A 22,946-nucleotide genomic window follows, 5' to 3' on the forward strand; every position below is an offset into this window, starting at 1 on the left:
TAGTTTCATGTTCACTACTCTCCAATAGAATCTCTCTTTCTCTGACTCCGTTCTGTTCTCGTTTTTTGCCTTAGCTTCCAGTCTTTTCTGCTTTTCTTCCTCTCTTTCCTCTTTATTCATTTCTCTTTTTATCCATATCTTTTTGTATTGTTCACTCGTTGCTAGTTTCCCTGTTTTGGATAAGATATTCTCTGCCGTTGTTTGTGACTTGAATTTAATCTTAATTGGTCTGGTCTTGTCTGTGCTATACTTTCCGAGTCTAAATTTCTCTTCGATTTGTTTCATAATTTCTGGTTCATCTTCCTGAACTAATTCTAGTAATTGGCTTACTTTTTCATTTTCCTCTTTGATTCTTGTGGTTCTATCTGTGTTGTGTTTCTCTTCCATTCCTAATATAATTATACATTTCTTCTTGTCTGCTAAATCCCTTACTATATTCTCCTTTTGTCTCATCACTTTAATAACTGAGTCTTCAGTATGTTCTTTCAATTGCTGTTTGACTATGTCAGTGAATGAAACCTTATTTCCTTCTTGGGTTTTCTTCCAATTTTTACTTTCTTTAGCTATCGTTTCTCTGTTTTCTTTACTATTCTTCTTCAATTCCTCATTCTCCACCTTTACCTCTCTTAACTGTCTTTTTAGGTCTTCTATTTCATCAGTTAAGTTTTTATTCGCCTTTTCCAGTTCTTCCAATCTTTCAACCCTTTGTAAAATGGTGTTCATATGACCTAACCTACTCTCCAAGTCCTCGATCACCTTATCAACCTTCTTCTCTAGTCTTGTCAGTCGGGGGGGGTTTGTGTCCCCCCCACTCTCTTTAAATCCCTTGAAAATATTCTCATCACTTTCTACTGTATTGTTCCTATCTATACTTCTAATCTTTACATTCTTATTAGACATTCCGTCGTCCTCCAGCTCGTCTTGTGGTCGTTTGTTTACTTTACGGCGGTCTGTTTGGACCAAGTCCTCTACTTCCTCATTACCTTCCATTTTCCCAGCAATCCCTCCCCTTCTCCTCTTTCCTTACTTTCCCACTACCCCACGAGCAATTTCCCCCCACCCTGTAAATACAAAAAGGCACTTCTCTTTGCGTTGGGATCCACAATCTGCACTTTTCTTCAGAACGTTCTTCAAGCCGTCCGTTCGTTGAAAGTGTGTGTGTGTGTGTGTGTGTGTGTGTGTGTGTGTGTGTGTGTGTGTGTGTGTGTGTGTGTGTGTGTGTGTGTGTGTGTGTGTGTGTGTGTAATTCATCATGATCTTTAATTACGTGTTGGACTCATGATCGACAGCTACTACCCTCCCGGAAGAGAGCTCAGAGCTCATATATGACCGATCTATGGGTAATGCTGTGACCTTACACGCACACACACATACACACACACACCCTACTCCCCGCTCACGAGTTGGAGTAACGACTCGCAGCGCAGCGATACTGAAATTATTTCAGCCCTGGGTGGGATTTGAACTCGGATCGCCGTAGTGGCGGCCGCGATCGCTACCACCGCGCCATCGAGTCGTGTGTGCGTAAGCGTGTTTACCTAATTGTAGTACAGTATACAGGAAAGGGACAACACTCGTTGGATCCCATCTCCTATTCTCTATTTTTTTTTTTTTTTTTTATCATACCTAGACTCAAATTCATGTACACTTCCCACTTAATTTATATCCTTGATTTTCAATTATCATATTTAGATTTGAACTCACATATTGTTTGAGCTTGGGCTGTATCAATTTCTAAGCTATTCCAAGTACTTATGTATCTATATCAGTGGTTCTTGTCCTGGGGTACCTGTACCCCCAAGGGGTACGAAACATTAATCCTGGGGGTACCAGACATGATACCCAGTACATGGTACTGTATATTTACCATGAGAAAGCATAATGTGCATTCATTGTCTCCTAGTAATTGACATATTTATTTTGATGTAAAAAAGTACCTTTGTTTAGTAATTGAATATATCTAACAATTTATCAGTAAGGTATGTATCACTAATCCTTTTCATATGTTTGTACAGTAGGCCCTTGATATAATGGATCTCAATATACCGAATATCGGATATAACGGACAAAACATCGAACCGGACAAACCCTCGCTATAACGGATTTTCATCCGCTATAGCGAAGGATCCTCGGTTATAACGGATCGTCGGATATAATGACAGACCCCTGTCCCCATATCGTCCGTTATATCGAGGGTTTACTATTGTATCTATATTGGATGGGGGTACGAGGACTTTTCTGAGATAGTCAAGGGGTACAGATACTGAAAAATTTTAAGAACCACTGATCTATATGGAAAATTTTATTTCTTCACATCCTTTACACCCCGTCTGGGGTATTGGCTGCGTGTTATTGTGGCAAAGTAGCATGCAGTTGATACTTTAGGGTCTATATGGGGCGCCCCTACGGACCAGAGCCACACATCATTTTGTCTGTGTTAGAGGAAAACTCTGTTCATAGAGAAATGATTACACTTTTATACTACGACTATCCTTCCGTTATGCTGCCCCCCCCCCACCTCTTATTACTGTCCTGTACAATTTCTCTGAATATTCATTTCCTTTTTCGCCTACCTATTCTGTGGCGGGGTCAAAAGAATACTGCCACCAAGTATTTCCATTTGGATCGTAAGAGGCGAGAAAAAAGGGACGGGGATTGGGACCAGGCATCCTTCTCCCTGTAGCCCCACAGGGGACATTCCCCCCAAAAAATAATAATTATAATAATAATAAAGGCATAAAAGGGGCTAGGAGTTTTCCAAACAGCACCCTAAGGTTTGAGTGAAACTAAGTTGAGAGGGAAGGGTGAGTGTAAGTTTGGGAGTGTAATTGGGAGGTTATCAGGAGTAAAGAGAGGGCGAGAGAGAGAAGGGGTGGCTATACTAGTAAGTGGATAGGTAAACGTGTAGTGGAGTGGAAGGAGGTTTCTTCAAGGATAATGTGGATGAAGGTGAAACTGGGAAAGGAGATGTGGGTCTTTGTAAGTGCATATGGGCCTGGTAGTGAGAAGAGTGTAGAAGGGAGGCTTTTTGGATAGATTTAAATGAGTGCATAGAGGGATTAGGGAGAAACGTCAATGTAGTAGTACTGGGAGACCTTAATGCTAGGGTAGGAAATTAACCAATTGATGGAGTGGTTGGGAAATGTGGAGTTCCAGGAATCATAGTGGAGAGTTGATGGTGGAGATGAGTCTAGAGAGTTGATGATAGCAAATACAGTGTTTCGGAAGAAAGTCAAGCATAAGTACACATGGGAGAGGGTGGTGGATGGAAGGGTGGTAGATAGAGCGTTAATGGACTATGTAGTGGTGGGTAGGAATATAATAGGAAGAGTTAAGGATGTACATGTACTAAGGGGAGAGAGTGGGGGAATATCAGATCATTTTTGGTGGAAGGTAAGTTGAGAGTGGAGGATAGATGGAGAAAGAGGAAAAGGACAAAAGGTAGGGAGGTGCTTAGAGTGAACTCTTTAAATGAAAAGGAAAAGGAGGAGTACAAGAAGAAGCTGAAGGAGGAGTGGGAGGGAGTGAAGGATAGAGTAGAGCTAGGAGTGGATGGTTTAAGGGGGGAGTCATAAAGTGTGCAAAGATGGTGTGTGAAACAAGTAGGGCTGGAGGAAATAGAAGGAAGGGTAGTGAATGGTGGGATGAGAAAACAAAGAAGGTTGTAGAAGAGAAGAAGCGAGCTTTCACAGATTGGTTACAAAATAGGACGAGGGAGTCATATGAGAGGTACAAAGAAAAGAAAAGAGAAGTAAAGCACAAGGTAAAGGAGACAAAGAGGAGAGCATATGTGAAATGGGGTAAAGGTATGACAAAATTTTGAAAGTAATAAAAAGATGTTTTGGAAAGAAATTAAGAGAGGAAGAGGAGGCGAATCAAGTAGAGAAGAAAAGGTAAAAGGTGCAGATGGAGAGATGTTAATGGAAGAGAAGGCTGTAAGGGGAAGATGGGCAGAGTATTTTAGGGAGTTGCTAAATGTGAAGGAGGATAGGGAGGGAAAGATAGTTGCAGTGGGAAGTGCTAAGAAAATGACCATGATGAGTGAGGATAATGAAGGAGAAATAAGGATGAAGTGACGGCAGTTGTTAAGATTATGAAAGCAGGTGGGGCACCTGGTCTGGATGGATGCCATGCAGAATGTCTAAAAAAAGGAGGTACAGTGATGGTGGACTGGCTGGTGAGGTTATTTGATGTTTGCTGGAGAGAGGGTAGAGTGCCGGAGGACTGGAGGAGTGCCTGTATAGTTCCACTTTACAAGGGAAAAGGGAAAAGTGTGAGTGTAACAGTTTCAGAGGGATTAGCTTGTTAGTGTAGTTGGGAAGGCTTATGAGAGGATCTTGATTGAGAGGATTAGGAGAGGAACAGAGGGAGTAATTGGTGAGGAACAGTGTAGATTTAGGACGGGTAGAGGTTGTGTAGATCAGATTTTTATGGTAAGACAGATATGTGAGAAAGCTATAGGAAAGGGGAGGGATGTTTTTTTGGACTTTTATGGATCTGGAAAAGGCTTGTGACAGGGTAGACAGGAAGGCACTGTGGGAGGTTTTACGGATATACGGGATAGGAGGAAAGCTTCTAGGAGATGTCAAGAGTTTTTACGAGAGTAGTAGAGCATGTGTTAGGATTAGAAATGGAGAGAGTGAGTGGTTCAAGGTAAAGGTGGGACTTCGTCAAGGATGTGTTATGTCTCCCTGGCTGTTCAACTTATACATGGATGGGGTGGTGCAAGAGGTAAATGCAAGGGTGCTGGGTCAGGGACTGGAGATGGTTAAAGAAAATGGAGAAAAGTGGGAGGTGAGCCAGCTGTTGTTTGCGGACGACACTGCGCTTGTGGCAGGATTGGAGGAGGGATTGAGGAAGTTGGTGACAGAGTTTAGGAGAGTGTATGAGAGAAGAAAGCTAAAGATAAATGTGGGTAAAAGTAAGGTGATGAGATGTACAAAGGGTGAAAGTGGCAGTAGACTGGAAGTGAGCATTAAGGGAGAGCGACTGGAGGAAGTGGATAGTTTTAGATTCTTGGGTGCAAATGTGGCAGGAAAAGGTGGAGTGAAGGTGGAGGTAGAATGTAGATTGAGAGAAGCAAGTAAATGCCTTGGTGGATTGAAGAGTGTAATGAGGAATAGACATTTGGGAATGGATGCTAATAGGAGACTGTATGAAGGAGTGATTGTGCCAACAGCACTGTATGGGGCAGAAACATGGAACATAAGAGAGGAAGAGAGAAGGAGTTTGAATGTGTTTGAGATGAGGTGTCTGAGAAGTATGATAGGGGTTACTAGCCTGGATAGAGTGAGAAATGAGGAGGTGAGGAGGAGAACAGGGGTGGAAAGGGAGCTGGGAGATAGGGTTGATGAAAGAGTATTAGGATGGTTTGGACACATGTAAAGAATGAGTGAAGACAGACTAGTAAAAGAGGTATGGAAGGCAGATGTGGAGTGAACATGAGGGGACGTCCTAGGATGAGGTGGATGGATGGGGTGAAGGGGGCTTTGGGGAAGAGGGGAATGTCTGTTGAGGAAGGACGGGAGAGGACAGAAGACGGGTGAATAAAGAATGGTTGTGTATGGATGATGTTGTGAACCATGAGGTGGAATGGGTGGGGGGATGGTGGGTGAGGTAGTATATGCGAGCAAAATTTGACACAGCCCGAAGGGATTTCTCACCGTCTTCTCCTTTTCTGCATGGGGGGACGGAGAGGGGGGGTCGCCAATTTAATGAAGCAGCCCTGCTATCAGTGTGCTGTGCCTTGCGACACTGCCTCTGACCCAGGACAGTGGACAAGGTGCAGGGATGACCCGTCATCCAGGAGGTGCTAAGATATGAGGGAGGGTGAGGGGAATGGCGTGTATTTAGGGATGGAATGGGTGGGAATGATTTTATGCCTTTTTCTTTTTGGCTACCTTCCTTGTAAGGGGGAAAAAGCCTTGGTATATGTATGTATGTACATCCTTCACATCTTTCTCAATTTACTACAAGGTTCTCTTAAAGCCCTCACACCTTTATTCAGGAGATTGCTTCTGTCAATGCAATTTATCCCCTTTAGTGACCTGAATAATGAACCATATCACCTCTTTCTCTTTGATCTTTCAAAGTTGGCAGACCCAGTGCTTTTGGTCTTTCCTCATATGGAACCAGTTTGGTTGCTGCCCTTTGTATTCTCTCAACCTTGCTTATATTCTTCACTCTGTGTGAGGACCATGCTACTGGCACATATTCCAGTCTGGGATAGATCAGAGTTTCAATGAGTTTTTTATCATCTCTTCATCCATAGAGTAAAAGGCCACTTTGATCTTCTGTAGTAATCTGTATGTCTCTCCCACAGTCCTGCTGATATGTCTGTCAGGTATCTGGTCTTTTACAAAACACTCCCAAATCTTTCTCCTCTTTTGCTTTTGTAATAAGTTCACTTCCCAAGGAATAGTTTAAAAGTATGGTTCTTTGCCACTATTGTCCATTTCCAGGACTTGATATTTTTTAGTATTGAACTTCATTTCCCATTCTTACATACATACATACATACATATACCAAAGGCTTTTTCCCCCTACATGGGGGGTAGCCACAAAGAAAAAGGCATAGAAACCACTCCCACCCATTCCATTTCCTATATATTCCACTCCCCTCCACCCTCCTCCCTCCCTCTTATCTTGGCACCTCCTGGATGACGGGTCATCCCTGCATCCCATTCTTAGCTTCATGCAAAAACAATGTCCAGATCTTCCTGTAATTCTCTACAGTCCTCCTCATTTTTCTCTCTTCTCATGACTTTTGCATCATCTGCAAACATGTTGGCATAACTTGTTGTTCCTTCCATCATGTCATTGACATAGACAAAAAACATTATCAGTGCAAGCACTGAATCTTGTGTAATTCCACTCATTACTGCTCTCCATCTTGACATTTTATCCTTTACTACTGTCAAGTATCTTTCCTTCAAAAAGTCTTTCATCCATTCTAGTAATTTGCTTCTCAGTCCTCCAACATGCTCCAATTTCCACATAAATTTACTGTGAGGTACTTTATCAAATGCCTTTTCTAGGTCAAAGTACACACAGTCCACCCATACCTCTCTCTTTTGCAGTGCATCAATCCCTGTTGACTAAAAGCTTAAAAGGTTCAATACACATGACCTTCCAGATGTGAAGCCAAACTGTCAAAATGTCCATCAATCTTTTACACTATTGTGCTGGTAGGTGATACAGTGAGTCCTCCTTATACAGTAATTCTTTATCCGGTATATTCAGTTACAGTATTTAGTAATTACTACCCTCGATTCTATTTACGGTAAGAAAAATTCAGATACAGTATCCACTCGTGTTTTGGAGGTACATACATACATATACCAAGGCTTTTTCCCCCTTACAAGGGAGGTAGCCAAAAAGGAAAAGGCATAAAATCATTCCCACCCATTCCATCCCTAAATACACTCCACACCCCCTCCACCCTCCCTCTTATCTTAGCACCTCCTGGATGACGGGTCATCCCTGCACCTTGTCCACTGTCCTGGGTCAGAAGCAGTGTCACAAGACACAGCACATCCACAGCAAGGCCGCTTCATTAAATCGGTGACCCCCCCTCTCCGTCCCCCCATGCAGAAAAGGAGAAGACGGGGAGAAATCCCTTTGGGCTGCATCAAATTTTGCTCATACTACCTCATCCCCCATCCCCCGGTCCATTCCACCTCATGCATCACAACATCATCCATATACAACCATTCTCCATTCATCCCTGTCTTCTGTCCTCTCCCGTCCTTCCTCAACAGACATTCCCCTCTTCCCCAAAGCCCCCTTCACCCCATCCATCCACCTCATCCTAGGACGTCCCCTCATGTTCACTCCCTCCACATCTGCCTTCCATACCTCTTTTACTAGTCTTTCTTCACTCATTCTTTACATGTGTCCAAACCATCCTAATACTCTTTCATCAACCCTATCTCCCAGCTCCCTTTCCACCCCTGTTCTCCTCCTCACCTCCTCATTTCTCACTCTATCTAGCCTAGTAACCCCTATCATACTTCTCAGACACCTCATCTCAAACACATTCAAACTCCTCTCTTCCTCTCTATTGTTCCATGTTTCTGCTCCATACAGTGCTGTTGGCACAATCACTCCTTCATATAGTCTCCTATTAGCATCCATTCCCAAATGTTTATTCCTCATTACACTCTTCAATCCACCAAGGCATTTACTTGCTTCTCTCAATCTACATTCTACCTCCACCTTCACTCCACCTTTTCCTGCCACATTTGCACCCAAGTATCTAAAACTATCCATCTCCTCCAGTCGCTCTCCCTTTATGCTCACTTCCAGTCTACTGCCACTTTCACCCGTTGTACATCTCATCACCTTATATTTACCCACATTTATCTTTAGTTTTCTTCTATCACATACTCTCCCAATCTCTGTCACCAACTTCCTCAATCCCTCCTCCGATCCTGCCACAAGTTTTGGTTGTAAAATTAGATATTTTGAAGAGGAAAGATCAAGAAGGTACGTCTGCCATAAGTCGAAACTTGGGTTCGGTATACGGTAATTTCAATTTGCAGTAAGGTTTTCAGAATGCATATGTACCGTATAACGAGGACTCATTGTACCAGCCTATAATTTAGTGCTGTCTCCTTATTTCCACCTTTGAATTGGCACCACATTTGTCCTTTTCCAATCAGAATCACAATACCTTCTCTCAATGAACATGTAATAAGACTGTGAATCTTGTCCACTAGCTGTTCCCTACATTCTTTAAGTATCCAGTTTGAGATCCTGTTAGGTCCTGAAGCTTTTGCCATATCTATGCTCACCTGGGAGAATATTAGCTGTCAATCATGAGTCTAGGACATGATCCATGACCATGGCAAATTACATTATACACAATCATATTTTTAATCAAACAATATCCATATAAACTAGTATAGAAGGCCAAAGAAAATTTACTTCAATACTGTATTATTTATTATAAAATACATATTTTTGCAAAAAAAAAAACTTATACTACTATGAATTACAAATCATATTACAATAAGTTCAAACAACATTCCATCCCCAACCCCCCCAAAAAACTCATCTTTTCAATTCATGGTGAACTGAATTACTCCACTGTTTTCAGTCTTCAAGAAAATGTCCAAACATATGATTGTGAATGTCCTTTATTTTCAAGCACCGTTGACCTCAGCAACTGGTATTTTGCAAGACACCTCAATTCATTACATAAGGGATGCTCAGCAATGGCATACCTGCCTGGGTCACCAATATATATTTTCTTTCCCCTGAAAAAAAAAAAGTCAAATATGGGTCCAACTTTCCTCCAATCACTTATATATAATAAAGTGCTGAGTGCATGTGTATTATGTATATCACCATGTAACCGCAAGTATGCAAATCCTTGTGAATATTTCTTCCCTGAATGATCTATGAGCCTGTCCAAAGGCCTGTGCCAGCTAGCTGGGAGCTGTGGGTTTCCTGCAAAAGAATCATGGGGCAACATATTGATTGATTTTTCATATCCATTTATTTTCCTATTTTTGTCATTACTTTCAAACTTGTTTTGGGGAAGTGTTTGTTAATGATAGGTCATTAATCTTTTGGAGATTATATTTTTCACTGGGTTACTATAACTGTCTACGGCTTTATTTTAATTTTTAATTTTTAATTTTTTAGTTTTCCACATTTGTTTGTATTGCATTTCCCCATCTATGGTATTTGGGTGTCTTTCCAATTTTTCTTTTTTTTTTGTTTGTTATTTTTATGATGTCTTTTAGTTGTACATATATAAAGAGGGGAGTGTCTGTTGAGCAAAGAAAGGAGAAGGCAGGAGACAGGCGTGAGTGGAGAATGGCTGTGTATATATGATAATGTGATGCAAGGAAGGGAGTGGGGAGGAGAAGTTGCTGGATTAGGGAGTGGTTATGTGTGAGTGATATTATGACACAGCACAAAGGGATTTCTCCCCACTTTCTCTATTTTCTGCACGAGGGAATGGAGAGAAAGGTCACCGATTAAGTGAAGCGGCCTTGCTGTGGATTTACTGTGTCTTGGTGCAGTACTTCTGACCCAGGGCAGTGAGCAAGATATAGTAATAACCCTTCATCCATGAGGATGAAAGGGAGGAAAGGGTGATGGATGGGAGTGGAATGGGTGGGAGTGGGCATATGCCTTCTGACATGGCTACCTCCCTTATAAGGGGGAAAAAAGCCCTTGGTGTGTGTGTGTGTGTATATATATACACACATACATATATATATAGATAGATAGATATATATATATGTATATATATATATATATATATATATATATACACACATACATATATATATAGATAGATAGATATACATACATACATACATACTCTGCCTGTATGGAGCAGAAACATGGAACATGAGAGAGGAAGAGAGAAGGAACTTGAATGTGTTTGAGATGAAGTGTCTGAGAAGTATGATGGGGGTTACTAGGCTAGATAGAGTGAGAAATGAGGAGGTGAGGAGGAGAACAGGGGTGGAAAGGGAGCTGGGAGATAGGGTGGATGAAAGAGTATTAGGATGGTTTGGACACATGGAAAGAATGAGTGAAGAAAGATTAGTAAAGGAGGTATGGAAGGCAGATGTGGAGGGAGTGAACATGAGGGGACGTCCTAGGATGAGATGGATGGATGGGGTGAAGGGGGCTTTGGGGAAGAGGGGAATGTCGGTTGAGGAAGGACGGGAGAGGACAGAAGACAGGGGTGAATGGAGAATGGTTGTATATGGAAAAAGTTGTGATGCATGAGGTGGATTGGACGGGGGAATGGGGGTGAGGTAGTGTGTGTGAGCAAAAATTTTTGACGCAGCCAGAAGGGATTTCTCCCCGTCCTCTCCTTTATATGGGGGGACGGAGAGGGGGAGTCGCTGATTTAATGAAGCGGCCTTGCTGTGGATGTGCTGTGTCCTGCGACACTCCCCTTATAAGGGAGGTGCCACAACCAAGGTATGTGCCCACCTTTCACCCATCCCACACCCATCTGTTGTCCCTCTTTTCTTAGCTCCCTGTGGATGAAGAACCCATACAATATACAGTATAACATCTTCACAGCAGGGCTTGACAGCCAAAAATGGTTTACCCCCACCCCTTCTTTACATGACGACCCTCCCCTTTCATCCACTCAAGAAATTACAGAGTACGACTTTTTCTTCTTCTATTTTTTCTGTTAATTTCTGTTTGCTTTTTAGTTTACTTATCCTTTTTTAGGGTGGCCATCTAGTGCATTGTTGGGGTTGTATATTATCCTATTGCCTCCTGGAATATATCTCTTGCTGACCTTCTGAACTGTCAATTATATCATTTCCATTGACCTAGAAACTGATCTATGGAAAAGTTCCCTACATTCTTTTTTATTTTCTCTATGGGTTCTTGCCAATTTGTTTTTTGTACTTTACAAGTGTTTTCTTGCATGTAGGTTTTATTTTTCCTTTTAGTTGTATGCTAATCTTTATGAGAAAGTGGTCTGAGGGGAGGTCATGTATACTTTCCCATGCAGTTTGTCTTTGGAGGGAAAGGGAACACATTGTTATATATGGGAAGCTGCTTGCTGGCTATATTGAGAAGGTTGCCTGGTTGGGTATTTGCTGGAATTTAACATGTTTAAGTTAGGGAGTTGTTCTAGTATTTTGTTTCCTCTTTGGTGTGTACACGTTATCTGTCACTTCCATTACCCATTCACACTTGTACTGTATGCAATTTATTCACCCAATGTTAACCAAATTAATTACTCTGCACTATAATAGTTTCTGTATCCAAACTGTCACAGACACTTTAGTATTTCCATACCTGTTATAAGACCAATGACAGGTAACTTTGACACCCTGCAGGTCTCCAAACCAGGCCCAAGATCTCTATCAATTTTGAAAGCATTTCCTCCATCTTTTCACATGGGAAGTCGACATATGGCAACTATTTCCCTCTAAGTACCATAAGCTGGTGACAGAATTATCCCCACACACTAATAAAATATACAAAAACAGTCCAAAATTTCTTCCCAAAGGGTTTTGTGGGAAGGCCAGAGAACTACTCATACACATTGCATGTATTCAGTCGGAGTAAATACATATGATTGCAAAGTGCATTATGTTTATCTTCACAAACAGTGCATCTATACAATACACACAAGTACAGTAATGCTCCTATAATTGCTCACTTACATTTGTACAAATAGAGTAAGAAATGAGGAGGTGAGAAGGAAAGCAGGGAGTGAAAAGGAAGCTAGCAGATAGGATGGATACTTGGATGGTTTGGGCACATGAAAAGAATGAAGAAAGACTAGCAAAAAGTGTTGAAGGCAAAGGTGGATGAAGTGAACTTGAGGGGTTGACCAAGAATGAGGTGGATGGATGGGGTGAGGTGGATGGATGGGGTGAAGGGACTTTGAGTAAAAGGGTATTATCTTTTAAACAGTGGAGGGGAAAGGCAAGAGATAAGTGTGTGGAAAATGGTTGTCAATGGAATATAATTTGATCTGGTCAGAAGGGATTTCTCCTTGTCTTCTCTGTTTTCACATGAGGGGACAAGGAGGGAGGGTCATCATGTAAATGAAGTGGTGGGCTCTGCTGTGGATCTGCTGTGTCTTGCTGCAATGCTTCTGACCCAGGCAGTTGGCAGGGGACAGGGATTAACAAGGAACTAAGAAAGGGAATTGGGTGAAGGGTCAGAGTGGGATGGGTGGGGGCAGAGGCATGCCTTATGCCTTGGCTGGCTACCTCGCTTACAAAAGGAAGATGCCCATTGGTATATAGAGTGATACAGATAGTACAGTTTAGCATGTCTCTGTATTTACCAGTACATCAATTTATGTGGACTAACTATGATACCCAGTGGGTTGCAACCATAAACATTTCCATATCTCCAAAGTGTAAAAATATAAATGCTGCAAATATTCACATGGATTTGCACTTCACATTTTTTTCTACATCATAATATTTTTGTTTAAATATAAGACCTGAGAAAGATAGCTGGATCCTTGAGAAAGGGTAAGGAAAAAAAATAACTAAACATTTTTACATATTTAGAAAATATAGTACTGTATATATCACATGATTTAAAAACAAAATTTTATCATCAAAATAATTCAATAATCTATCAATATTGAAAAATAAATCCTAAGGTCTAATTATATTTCTTAGTACCTTTGATGTAATTCCTTCAGCCAGATGAATAGGGAATCAGCAAATTCAGAGTCATACAACATATCTCCAACTAAGATCACATCATAATCTTTACAGGAACTGCCAATAAGGTTTTCAGAAGCAAATTTGTCAACAGCTATATTGTTTAAAGAGCCATTCAATTGAACAGCAATCATTGCATCTGTAAAAAGATCAGTTTAGTCTTTCATATCATACATACATACATACACATACTAATGTTTTTCCCCCTTACAAGGAAAATAGCAACATATATGTCACTTCTAAATCATTCTAAATCAGAAATTCCATTTTTTTTTTTTTTTTTCATTCAACTTTCATTATGTACTTCAAACCAGGACTTTGACCTCATTGGTCTTTTTTATTATGCAAGTGGATGTAGAATGGAAATTACATTACTGGTACATTTTATTTACACATTTTTCTGTAAAGTAGAAATAGAAATAGAAACAGGCAAATGTCTAATTCAAGAATGGCAGTTGTACATTTTACTTTTGATAATTTGAAAACTTGGCAACCCAAAAATGCTTATCAACCCCCACAATTATTGACTTCTCCCTTATAAGGGGGAAGAGGCCTTTTGATATATAGAGATAGACAGTATAGGGAGCTACTGTTCTCATAAAAGTTATCTTCACTGTTTCATACCTTTGTCAATGTCATTAAATGTGACAGACTCTGCCTTCATAATTTTTGCTGCCAATCCACTTGCTCCACAGCCACATCCAAAATCTAAAACTTTTTGTTTAACCACTAATGATGGAGAGTCTAAAATAAATCTGAAAGGCAATTACATTATATTAGAAAACACAAAAAATTATAAAATCACTATCACCAAATTCAAAACACTGATGCATTTGTACTCTCCAAGGATTAAAATAAATAGATAAAGACATAGTAGTAAAAATCTTGCCAGATGAGAGAACATACCTAACAATATATGTCATAAAAATCAAATCAATCAATCATTGCCCTCAGTTTCACCAAGTGCAAACCTACAACTCCACAGTGGCTGACAACAGTTCTCATAACCTCCCATAGATCTCTCTGGGACAATATTTTGCACTGTTGTCAGTGTTACATCAGTGTGGGACCATTTCTATGTCAGTAACTGAAAGAGGTAGGGAGAAGAAAGCAGTCCCCAGTTGTCAGCTCCCCATGTGTGAAAAAGTGTAAAAAATAAAGTGGAATTTGATAAAGAGATATCCTGGACCCAGTCTGGAGACTGAGTGTTAGCCCCACAGGGCTACAACTCCTGATGGAAGTGAAGTAGTTCAAGGGTTTTGAAAATGAGCAGCTTTCAAGTCCATCTTGCTGGACCACCACATTGGTCCTATAGAGGTGGGATATTTTCATAATTAATTTATGTTGCAGGAATATATTCTACAATAATTTACCTTGTTAAAGCTTGTCCACCTGGCCAGTAAAAGCCCCAGAATGGCTCAGGGAAAGGTGACTCCTCTGGAGTAGCCATCCATAATCGACATTCGGGAGTTATCAGGCGTAATCTGAGCTCAGGAGTTATATGATGTGTGCTCTCTACTGTTTCTTGAAATATTAAATCCTAAAAGGGAAATACAAGACACAAATGAAATACCTGGTGATGTTTTTAATAAAATCTTTATGATCATCATACACAAAAAGCCCCTTCCCCATTATATTGGGGCTAGCCAACTAAAGGCATATACCCACCCTTCACCCATCCACCATCCATCTAAAACTCATTTGTTGTCCTTTCTATTTCAGCTTCTTGTGGATGAAAGGTCATCCTTGTCCCTCACCCATTGCCTGGGTCTGAGGGAATGCAGCAAAAGGCAGAACCTCCATAACAGATCCTGAGTGCTGAAGCTGGTTCACCCCCACTGTTTCATTATGCATCAACCCTCCCCTCATCCTGGAAAAACTACATAGCACACAACAAGAAATACCTTTGGGCTGTATCAATTTTTCATCCTTGTTAAACTACAAACCAAACAAACTTTATAAAAAAAAAAAAAATCATCAAACACCACATAATTTGATTTCCTGAATGAGAGTCCAGTGGAATATATATATCAATCTAAAAACTCAGGATATGAGAAATGGTTTTACTCATCACAAAACAAATCTGAAATATATACCAGGTATGTACATGTATATGTGAGTGTATATATATATATATATATATATATATATATACATACATACATACATACATACATACATATATGTATACATACATACATACATACATATATATATATATATATATATATATATATATATATACATATATGTATGTGTGCAACACTGAATGGGTCCCAGTGAATAGCAATACATTTTTATCAACCACAATGCACTTTAATTCTAAGCCATCAACATCGGGTGTCCCAATGTAGGCAACATGCAGAAATTGAAATGTGGTATGACCAAGGACTCGAACCTGGTTAGTGCATAACAAGTGCTGTAGTGACTTAAACCATTGCTCCATCTTGATGAAGCAATGGTTTAAATCACTACAGCATTTGTTATGCACTAACCAGGTTCGAGTCCTTGGTCATACCACATTTCAATTTCTGCATGTTCCCTCCATCGGGACACCTAATGTTGATGGCTTAGAATTAAAGTGCACTGTGGTTGATAAATATATATATATATATATATATATATATATACATATATATATACATATATATATATACATGTATATATATATATATATATTACAGTATATACATATACGTACACATATAGTCTATATGTATGACCTGACAATGTATGCTTAACCTCCTCTATTATGTGATGCTTATTTTATTCTGATTACTGCCAGAAAAATTTATCTAGTTGTGTGACAACATTTGAGTATCTATCCTCCCTTACAAATCAAGTGGTACTTTTTCCATTCTAATACCAGAGGATCTTATTCAGCCCTATGGCACCCCATTAGTTGCAATGAAGTAAGGAGAAGTAAAAGAGACTGGAGGATATACCATAATTGTAAATAGATATAATTTAGAGAAAACAGCAGAAACCAGAATGTTGGGGAAATGTTGCTTCTTACCAAGGGGAACCTGCAAAACTCCATCACTTTAAGTTATCCAAAACTGGAAAATTTCTTTTAAACAATAAAATAACTTTTGCTTTGAGTTTCACTGATTGGAAACTTTCAGTCCCACAGTGGCTGACAAGTCCTTGGTCCTACTGATCTTTGTGAAAAAAAAAATTAAACTGTTATGTACGTTGCTTAAGCATGGGACCATTTCTGTCACTGACTTGTTGTAGTAATAGGAGGAAAGCAGTTACTGGTTGCCAGCTTTCCCAATGTGAAAAAAGGAGGAAATACAATTGATGTTTATGGAGGGAGATCTTGGGCCCACACCTCCAGATAGAAGTGAGGGCCCAATTCCCATGCCATCCATCTCACAGCACCTTCATTAGCAGGCATCTGCTTCTGGTCACATGAATAATAAAAAGTACCCTCAAAGAAATGTACGAATGATATAGCAACCTAAAGATATTGTGTATCAAAGGTATGTATTAATATATAAAGATAATCTGGACTACTGTGTAAAGGTATCATAAGTAATTCGAATCCATTTATTTTTTTATGTTAATCAACCTCACTTATTTGTTCTTTCTTAAAACACCTATTATAATTCTACATAAGGCTAAGGAAATTAATTTTAACTTTGGATACTAATCAGTCTTATTTTTGTTAGAGATAGATAGATAGACTTTATTTGGCAATTAAACAATGTACATGAAGTGCAAATAATGACAAGAACACATAGTTCAGAATAATAAATGCAAACTGCCGAGGATAACACAAAAAGCATGTACGCTTAGTACTTTTCTTTTTTAAGATTGATTTTAGCTATGGAGATTAATTCAATATTAAATTACTAAAACAAATAATAATAACATTATTCAATTTCTAAACTAATAAACCCACATGTATTTCTCCAAACTACAGCAAGATGGGTCATATTAGGTTAGGTTGGGGCAGTAGTTTCATTTAGGTTATCATATGTAAAGGATGACAATAAATATGTACATATTTTATTATTTCAGAACCTGAATAATACTTTTAATATTTCTGCTGATATTTTGTGTAAAATACAGTATCCCAGAGGTATAGTGGTTTTGTCTGGCAGATTAGCTCCCCACCTCCAGTGTTAATACATCAAAACAAATTATTAGCAATCCCTTATTATATACTCAAACTAAGGCAGCCCATATATCTATCTGGAATTTCTTTTTTGTCACTGCCTGTTGGTAGTGGGTACTGTGATTGTGTGTGTGAGTTGATAGTTATATTCTTCATAAAAGAAATATTCATTTCTATCACCATCATTATGGTCATAAAGGTAACTCAGGTTTCCATCAACATTAGTGTCTGCTACCGGACATGCAAACCTAAATATAATACAAAGAAAATATTCAAGAATAAATGATCATCGAAAATCATCTCGAAGATAAGTTCACAAATGGCCGTCTTCACATGACCACATCCGATGCATTTTGAACTATGTAATAATGTATGCTTCAACTAATCTTCACCTCAACTACTCACCTCCCTCGTTAATCCAGTGTTTGCTGTATGTATACACATGTATTGGACACTTTTCTTTAGCCAGTTCTGTTTTGAGTAATGTGGGCACCATTCTTCCTGTGAATGTGAACTGCCTGTCACCAATCTGCTTGGAAATTTGTCGTTTACGTATTTCCTCCTTATTAGTAGAGAAAAGTCTGGTAGCTTTCGCCTAATGATAAACATACCGCTCAACGTAAACATTGGGTTGGTTAGTTGGTTGGAGTTTTTTTTTTTTCAAAGATCTGTAATCGACGAATTTTCTTGGAATTACTTCTCCCTATTAGTTTATACACTATCAAGTGTATATGCAAATAAATGCACATCAAACAGTACAGTGTAGAATAAGTGAGGAGCCAATGCCCGGAGGTTATTGCCCACGGCCGAAGCCATCCCCTTTGCCCTCTGTGCGATGGACAGTTGGGGTAGATAACAGTCACTGCGGGATTTGGACCAATAAGTAAGTGCATGCGAGACCAACACGCTTCCGATTACGCCATCAGCGCACAACGGGAAAAATCAATTGAAGTGAGATAAATGGGGAGGGGCGGGGAACGGGAGATCCATCTCAGATACTTTCTTGGGTACCTTAGGAACATAAGGACCATAAGGCCTACACTAGGCAGTTCTATGCCCATTACCACCTGTCATCCCCATCCATAAAGTTGTCTAACCTCTTTTTAAAACAACTGATAGTTTCAGCGCTCACTAGTCTATTCCATTCGTTAACCACCCTCTTAGTAAAACAATTCTTACCTATTCCCTTCTTAAATCTAAATTGGTCCAGTTTAAAATCAATTCTGCGAGTCCTGTCCTGTTGTCTTAATATGATGACTTTGCGTCACCCGTGTTAAAGCCTTTGATTCACTTAAACACCTCTATTAGATCCAGAGAATGTGTACCTAAGCCTCTCTTCGTAAGGTAAATTTCTGAGCCTATGTATCATTTTGGTCATTCTCCTCTGTACTGATACTAGTGAATTGATGCCCATTCTATAAGGCGGAGACCAAAAATGTACCACATAGTCAAGGATGGGTCTAACTCAGAGGTGACTTGATATAGGTCTTTAAGATTATAAATTGAGTTGATAACATCAAGAGTGACAAAATTTTCACACTGAATGAGAATCAGACAAGAAATAATGGTCTCAAACTGTCAGGGAATAGATTTAATTTGGAAGTGGGTAGAAACAACTTCGCCAACCGTATAGTTAATGAATGGAACTCCCTGCAGAGGCAGTGCAACGTAGTTCAGTTCGAAGCTTTAAGAATCATTTAGATAAACACCCTAAGCAAGATGCTATAATGACTGTCGTTTATTTTATATTATTTGTTTATTTGTTTTTTATCATTTGTCTCTTTATTTATTATTATTTGCTTGATTCTCATTTATTATTAGTTATATGTAAATATATTATTCACTATTTACCTGCTTGTTTATTATCTAACTATACCTATTCATTTGTTCTATTTATTATTATTTACTTTTTTATAGTTTTTATTTATTCAATTATTTATTTATTTATTCATTTATCATTATTATAACTGTTTCGCATCCGACCTTGATATGGACCAAAAGGTCTCCTCTCGGCATGCTCCGCTTTTGTAATCATTTGTAACGCTAGATAGTTTGATAATTATCTCTGCACTTCTATTCGTAACCTTCCTATAAAACCTAATGCTCTGTTAGCTTTATTCCTGGCGCTAATGCACTGTTTCCTGGATTTAAGGTTAGGATTCACTAGAACTCCCAAGTCCCTATTTTCGGGGTTGTGTAGCCCTACTTTTAATACGCTGCACTTTGAAATATTGAAGTTCATTTGCCATTTCACAGACCATGTGAACAATTTGTTAAGATCATCCTGCAGAATCTCGACCTCATCTCCTGACCTAATTAGGCGTCCTATTTTAGTTCCGTCCGCAAACTTACTAACATCATTATTAATCCCATTCTCCAAGTCATTTATGTACATAATGAACAATAAAAGACCCAAAACCGAGCCCTGGGGGACCCCACTAGAAACACTCCTCCACTTGGATTTTACACCATTTATGGTGACCCGCTGTTTTCTGTCATTGATCCAAGCTTTAATCAATTTTAACACTTTTCCTCCTATGCCATGGACTTTGATTTTATTTAGTTGTCTCTGGCGGGGCATCTTGTCGAACGCTTTGCTAAAGTTAAACCATGCTGTATGTCACGAATCAAATTGTCTCTCGATGTGTTCTCTAAGTCAATTAACTATTATTGATTCAAGCATTTTACCTATAACTGATGTCAAACTGATTAGCCTGTAGTCGCATATAGACGATTTATCTCCCTTTTTGAAAACAGGAACAGCGTTTGCCTACCGACTCATTAAATATTTCTGTTAACTGGTCGCAGATTTCAAATTCACACTCTAAGCACTCTCGGAAATTTTTCGTCTGGACCTGGGGAATTTGTAGCTTTAAGTCTTTCAATCCGCTTGACTACTTCTACCTTGGTCTATGGGTTTGATGTGACCGTACTGCAGTAATTGAGCCATCTCGATGTAGGTGAGAACTTACTTTATCTGGCGAGAGTTCTGAATTGTGGTGTTTCTTTAACGATCAAGTTTTGTGACACTTTTAATTAATGTGAGGGTTAATATCTCAGCTGACTGTACTTTTAAATTGGTCTTCGACGTCAATGTCCAAGTTTCAGCTCAGCAAGTGATTATCAGGCGAAGAATGGTCCCGTAGGTTAGCACTTCCACTCTCTCAGGTGTGTCTGAATTTCTAAGTATTGGATATAACATACTTATGTATTCGGTGGTCTATTTCCTTACCCATGACCCATTTCTAATTAATTTAAGAATGAACTTGAATTACAAGACCATTGTTGATCGATGGTGCAGTGGTACCAATCTCGACCTCTAATTCAGCGATCATAGTTCAAGTCCGCCCAGGGCTTAATGAAAAAGCTTCGCTGCATTGTGAGCCGGCACTCCAACTCAGGTGGGCGAGGAGTTAAATGTGTCTATATATAAGGTCACACCATTCATTACCCACAGATTGAGCCATATATGAGCTCTGAATTCTCATTCGGGAAGATAATAGCTATCAATTACAAGTCCAACACCTGATCCAAGACCGTGGTGAATCACTTGGTTTCGTTATTGACCAAAAGATCCCGCGACGCGCCCACGCGCCCCCCCCCCCCCCACACACACATACCGTAATCCTTTCCTGCGCGGAATCCCTGATTCATGTCTGCTCTGTCCTTGGTGGTTGGGGTGGGGGGAGAAGCCATTCCCTCTGCTTGCGTCTTTAGTTCGCTTAACAAACGAGTTCCCTGAATACATGACCCCTCCTTCCCCACACACCTCACCCCTCCCTCCCTCCCTCCCTCCTCCCTCCCTCCCTCCCTCCTCCCTCCCTCCTCCTCCTCCTCCTCCTCCTCCTCCTCTTCCTCCTCCTCCTCCTCCTCCTGTCGCTGGAGACCTTCCTCCGGCCTTTGGGAGCAAGCTTGAGTCTCCCGATATCAAAACTCTCTTGCGTTATCGGATAAGGCGACATGAGATGGTGGTCGGTCAGTGAGCCGACCTGGATCTGTAACAACGCACACACCGCCCAACAACGACGCAAGTGACGACGACGCAAGCGACGTTGACGGAGTAACCTGCCAGCTGACGCAGTTCACGGTGACGACCCTCTTCCTCCGACTGTTGGAGTAGATTTTACGGCGGAGGTGGGCAGTACCGTCGATTAATTGGAGGTTGGAGGAAAAATAGCCCAGTGTGATAACCCCTTTAGTGAGTACACTGCCCGCTGCGGGCGAGAGTTTTGGCCGCAGATGTGCCTTTCTAAAGAACATTCCCTGCAGCGGAATTCGACTGGAAAAATAATATTTTCTGTGTTCTGCAGTGCCTGTCAAAAGTCCAACTCCAGACTGGCTGCTCATCCTGTCCGCGGCACTTCGTCACCGCCACGATAAAAGAAAGAAAAAAAAAAATCAGTCTCGAAAATTCGGGTGACGCGCCACCAACCTCCGATTAATCAGCGATACTGCCCACCCCCAGAACTTTTTCCGCCGTAAAATCACTGTGTAAAAATAAATTAATACATAGACTGTTATTTGATATGCTGGAGGAAAGTCATTTTCATGTAGCATATCAGATTCCTTCCCAAAAGCTGCGGGTTGAGAATCTGCTCTAACAGTCGGAGGAAAAATAGCTCAAGTGTGATAACACCTCAACGAAACCCCTCCCCTACACTCGTACGGGATTCGGTGACGTCAGTTGGTCTAATTTCCAACCTTTCACCTTACACGGCGGCACTCGTTCGACCTTATAGGGTCTTTAAGATTTTAAAGGGAATTTGTCTTTAAGATTTTAAAGGGAATTTGTCTTTAAGATTTTAAAGGGAATTGACAACATCAAAAGTGACCAAATTTTCACATTGAATGAGAATCAGACAAGAAACAATGGTCTCAAACTATCCGGAAATAGATTCAATTTGGAAGTAGGTAGAAACAACTTTGCCAACCGTGTAGTTAATGAATGGAATAAACTTCCTGCACAGGTAGTGCAATGTAGTTCAGTTCGAAGCTTTAAGAATCATTTAGATAAATACCTAAGTAAGATGCTGTAATGATTATAATTTATCTTATATTATTTGTTTTTGTTTTGTTATCTTTTATCTGTCTGATTTTCATTTATTATTAGTTATATGTCACTTTATTATTATTTACTATTTACCTGTTTGTTTATTATTTAACTATACCTATGCATCTATTTATGTATTTTATTTGTTATTTACATTACTATAGTTTTTATTTATTATTTTATTATTAATATGATTTTTTTTCGCATCCGACCTAGATATGGATCAAAAGGTCTCCTGTCGGTATGCTCCGCTTTTGTAATCCTTTGTAATCCTTTGATTCACCACCACTATCTTGGACTATGTGTTGGGCTCGTGATCGACAGCTATTACCCTCACGGGTAATGCATTTATGACCCGATCTATGGGCAATGCCAAGACCTTACACACACACACACACACACACGACTCCTTGCCCACCACAGCTGGACTGTCGGTTCGCGGTGCAGTGATGTTGATTTTTTTTTCAGCCCTACGCAGGACTCGAACTCGAATCGCTGAAGTAACGGTCGAGAGCGGTATCGCTGCACCGACGAGCTATGTGTCCTATGGAGTGCGGATCTCCCTTGTGGAGTGACTCCCACTCTC

General features: G+C 40.0%; 1 protein-coding gene across 2 annotated transcripts; it reads right to left on the minus strand.

Moving 5' to 3' along the window:
* Positions 1–8,923: 8,923 nt before the first annotated feature.
* Positions 8,924–20,904, minus strand: LOC143040317 (electron transfer flavoprotein beta subunit lysine methyltransferase-like). 2 transcript variants are annotated; one of them, XM_076211213.1, is made up of 5 exons: positions 17,716–20,904; positions 14,561–14,727; positions 13,812–13,942; positions 13,146–13,326; positions 8,924–9,260 (listed from the first exon to the last, which is right to left on the minus strand). In XM_076211213.1, exons 1-5 carry the CDS (start codon positions 17,935–17,937, stop codon positions 9,104–9,106), a joined length of 858 nt encoding a protein of 285 aa, XP_076067328.1. In that variant the 5' UTR covers positions 17,938–20,904; the 3' UTR covers positions 8,924–9,103. The 2 variants fall into 2 exon arrangements, with proteins under 2 accessions (XP_076067328.1, XP_076067330.1); XM_076211215.1 differs by lacking the exon at positions 17,716–20,904 and adding an exon at positions 14,856–15,150.
* Positions 20,905–22,946: the final 2,042 nt, after the last annotated feature.

The sequence above is a fragment of the Oratosquilla oratoria genome, chromosome 28 (genome assembly GCF_046742065.1).
Source record: "Oratosquilla oratoria isolate Oo_2021 chromosome 28, ASM4674206v1, whole genome shotgun sequence".
In the NCBI taxonomy this organism is placed as follows: domain Eukaryota; kingdom Metazoa; phylum Arthropoda; class Malacostraca; order Stomatopoda; family Squillidae; genus Oratosquilla; species Oratosquilla oratoria.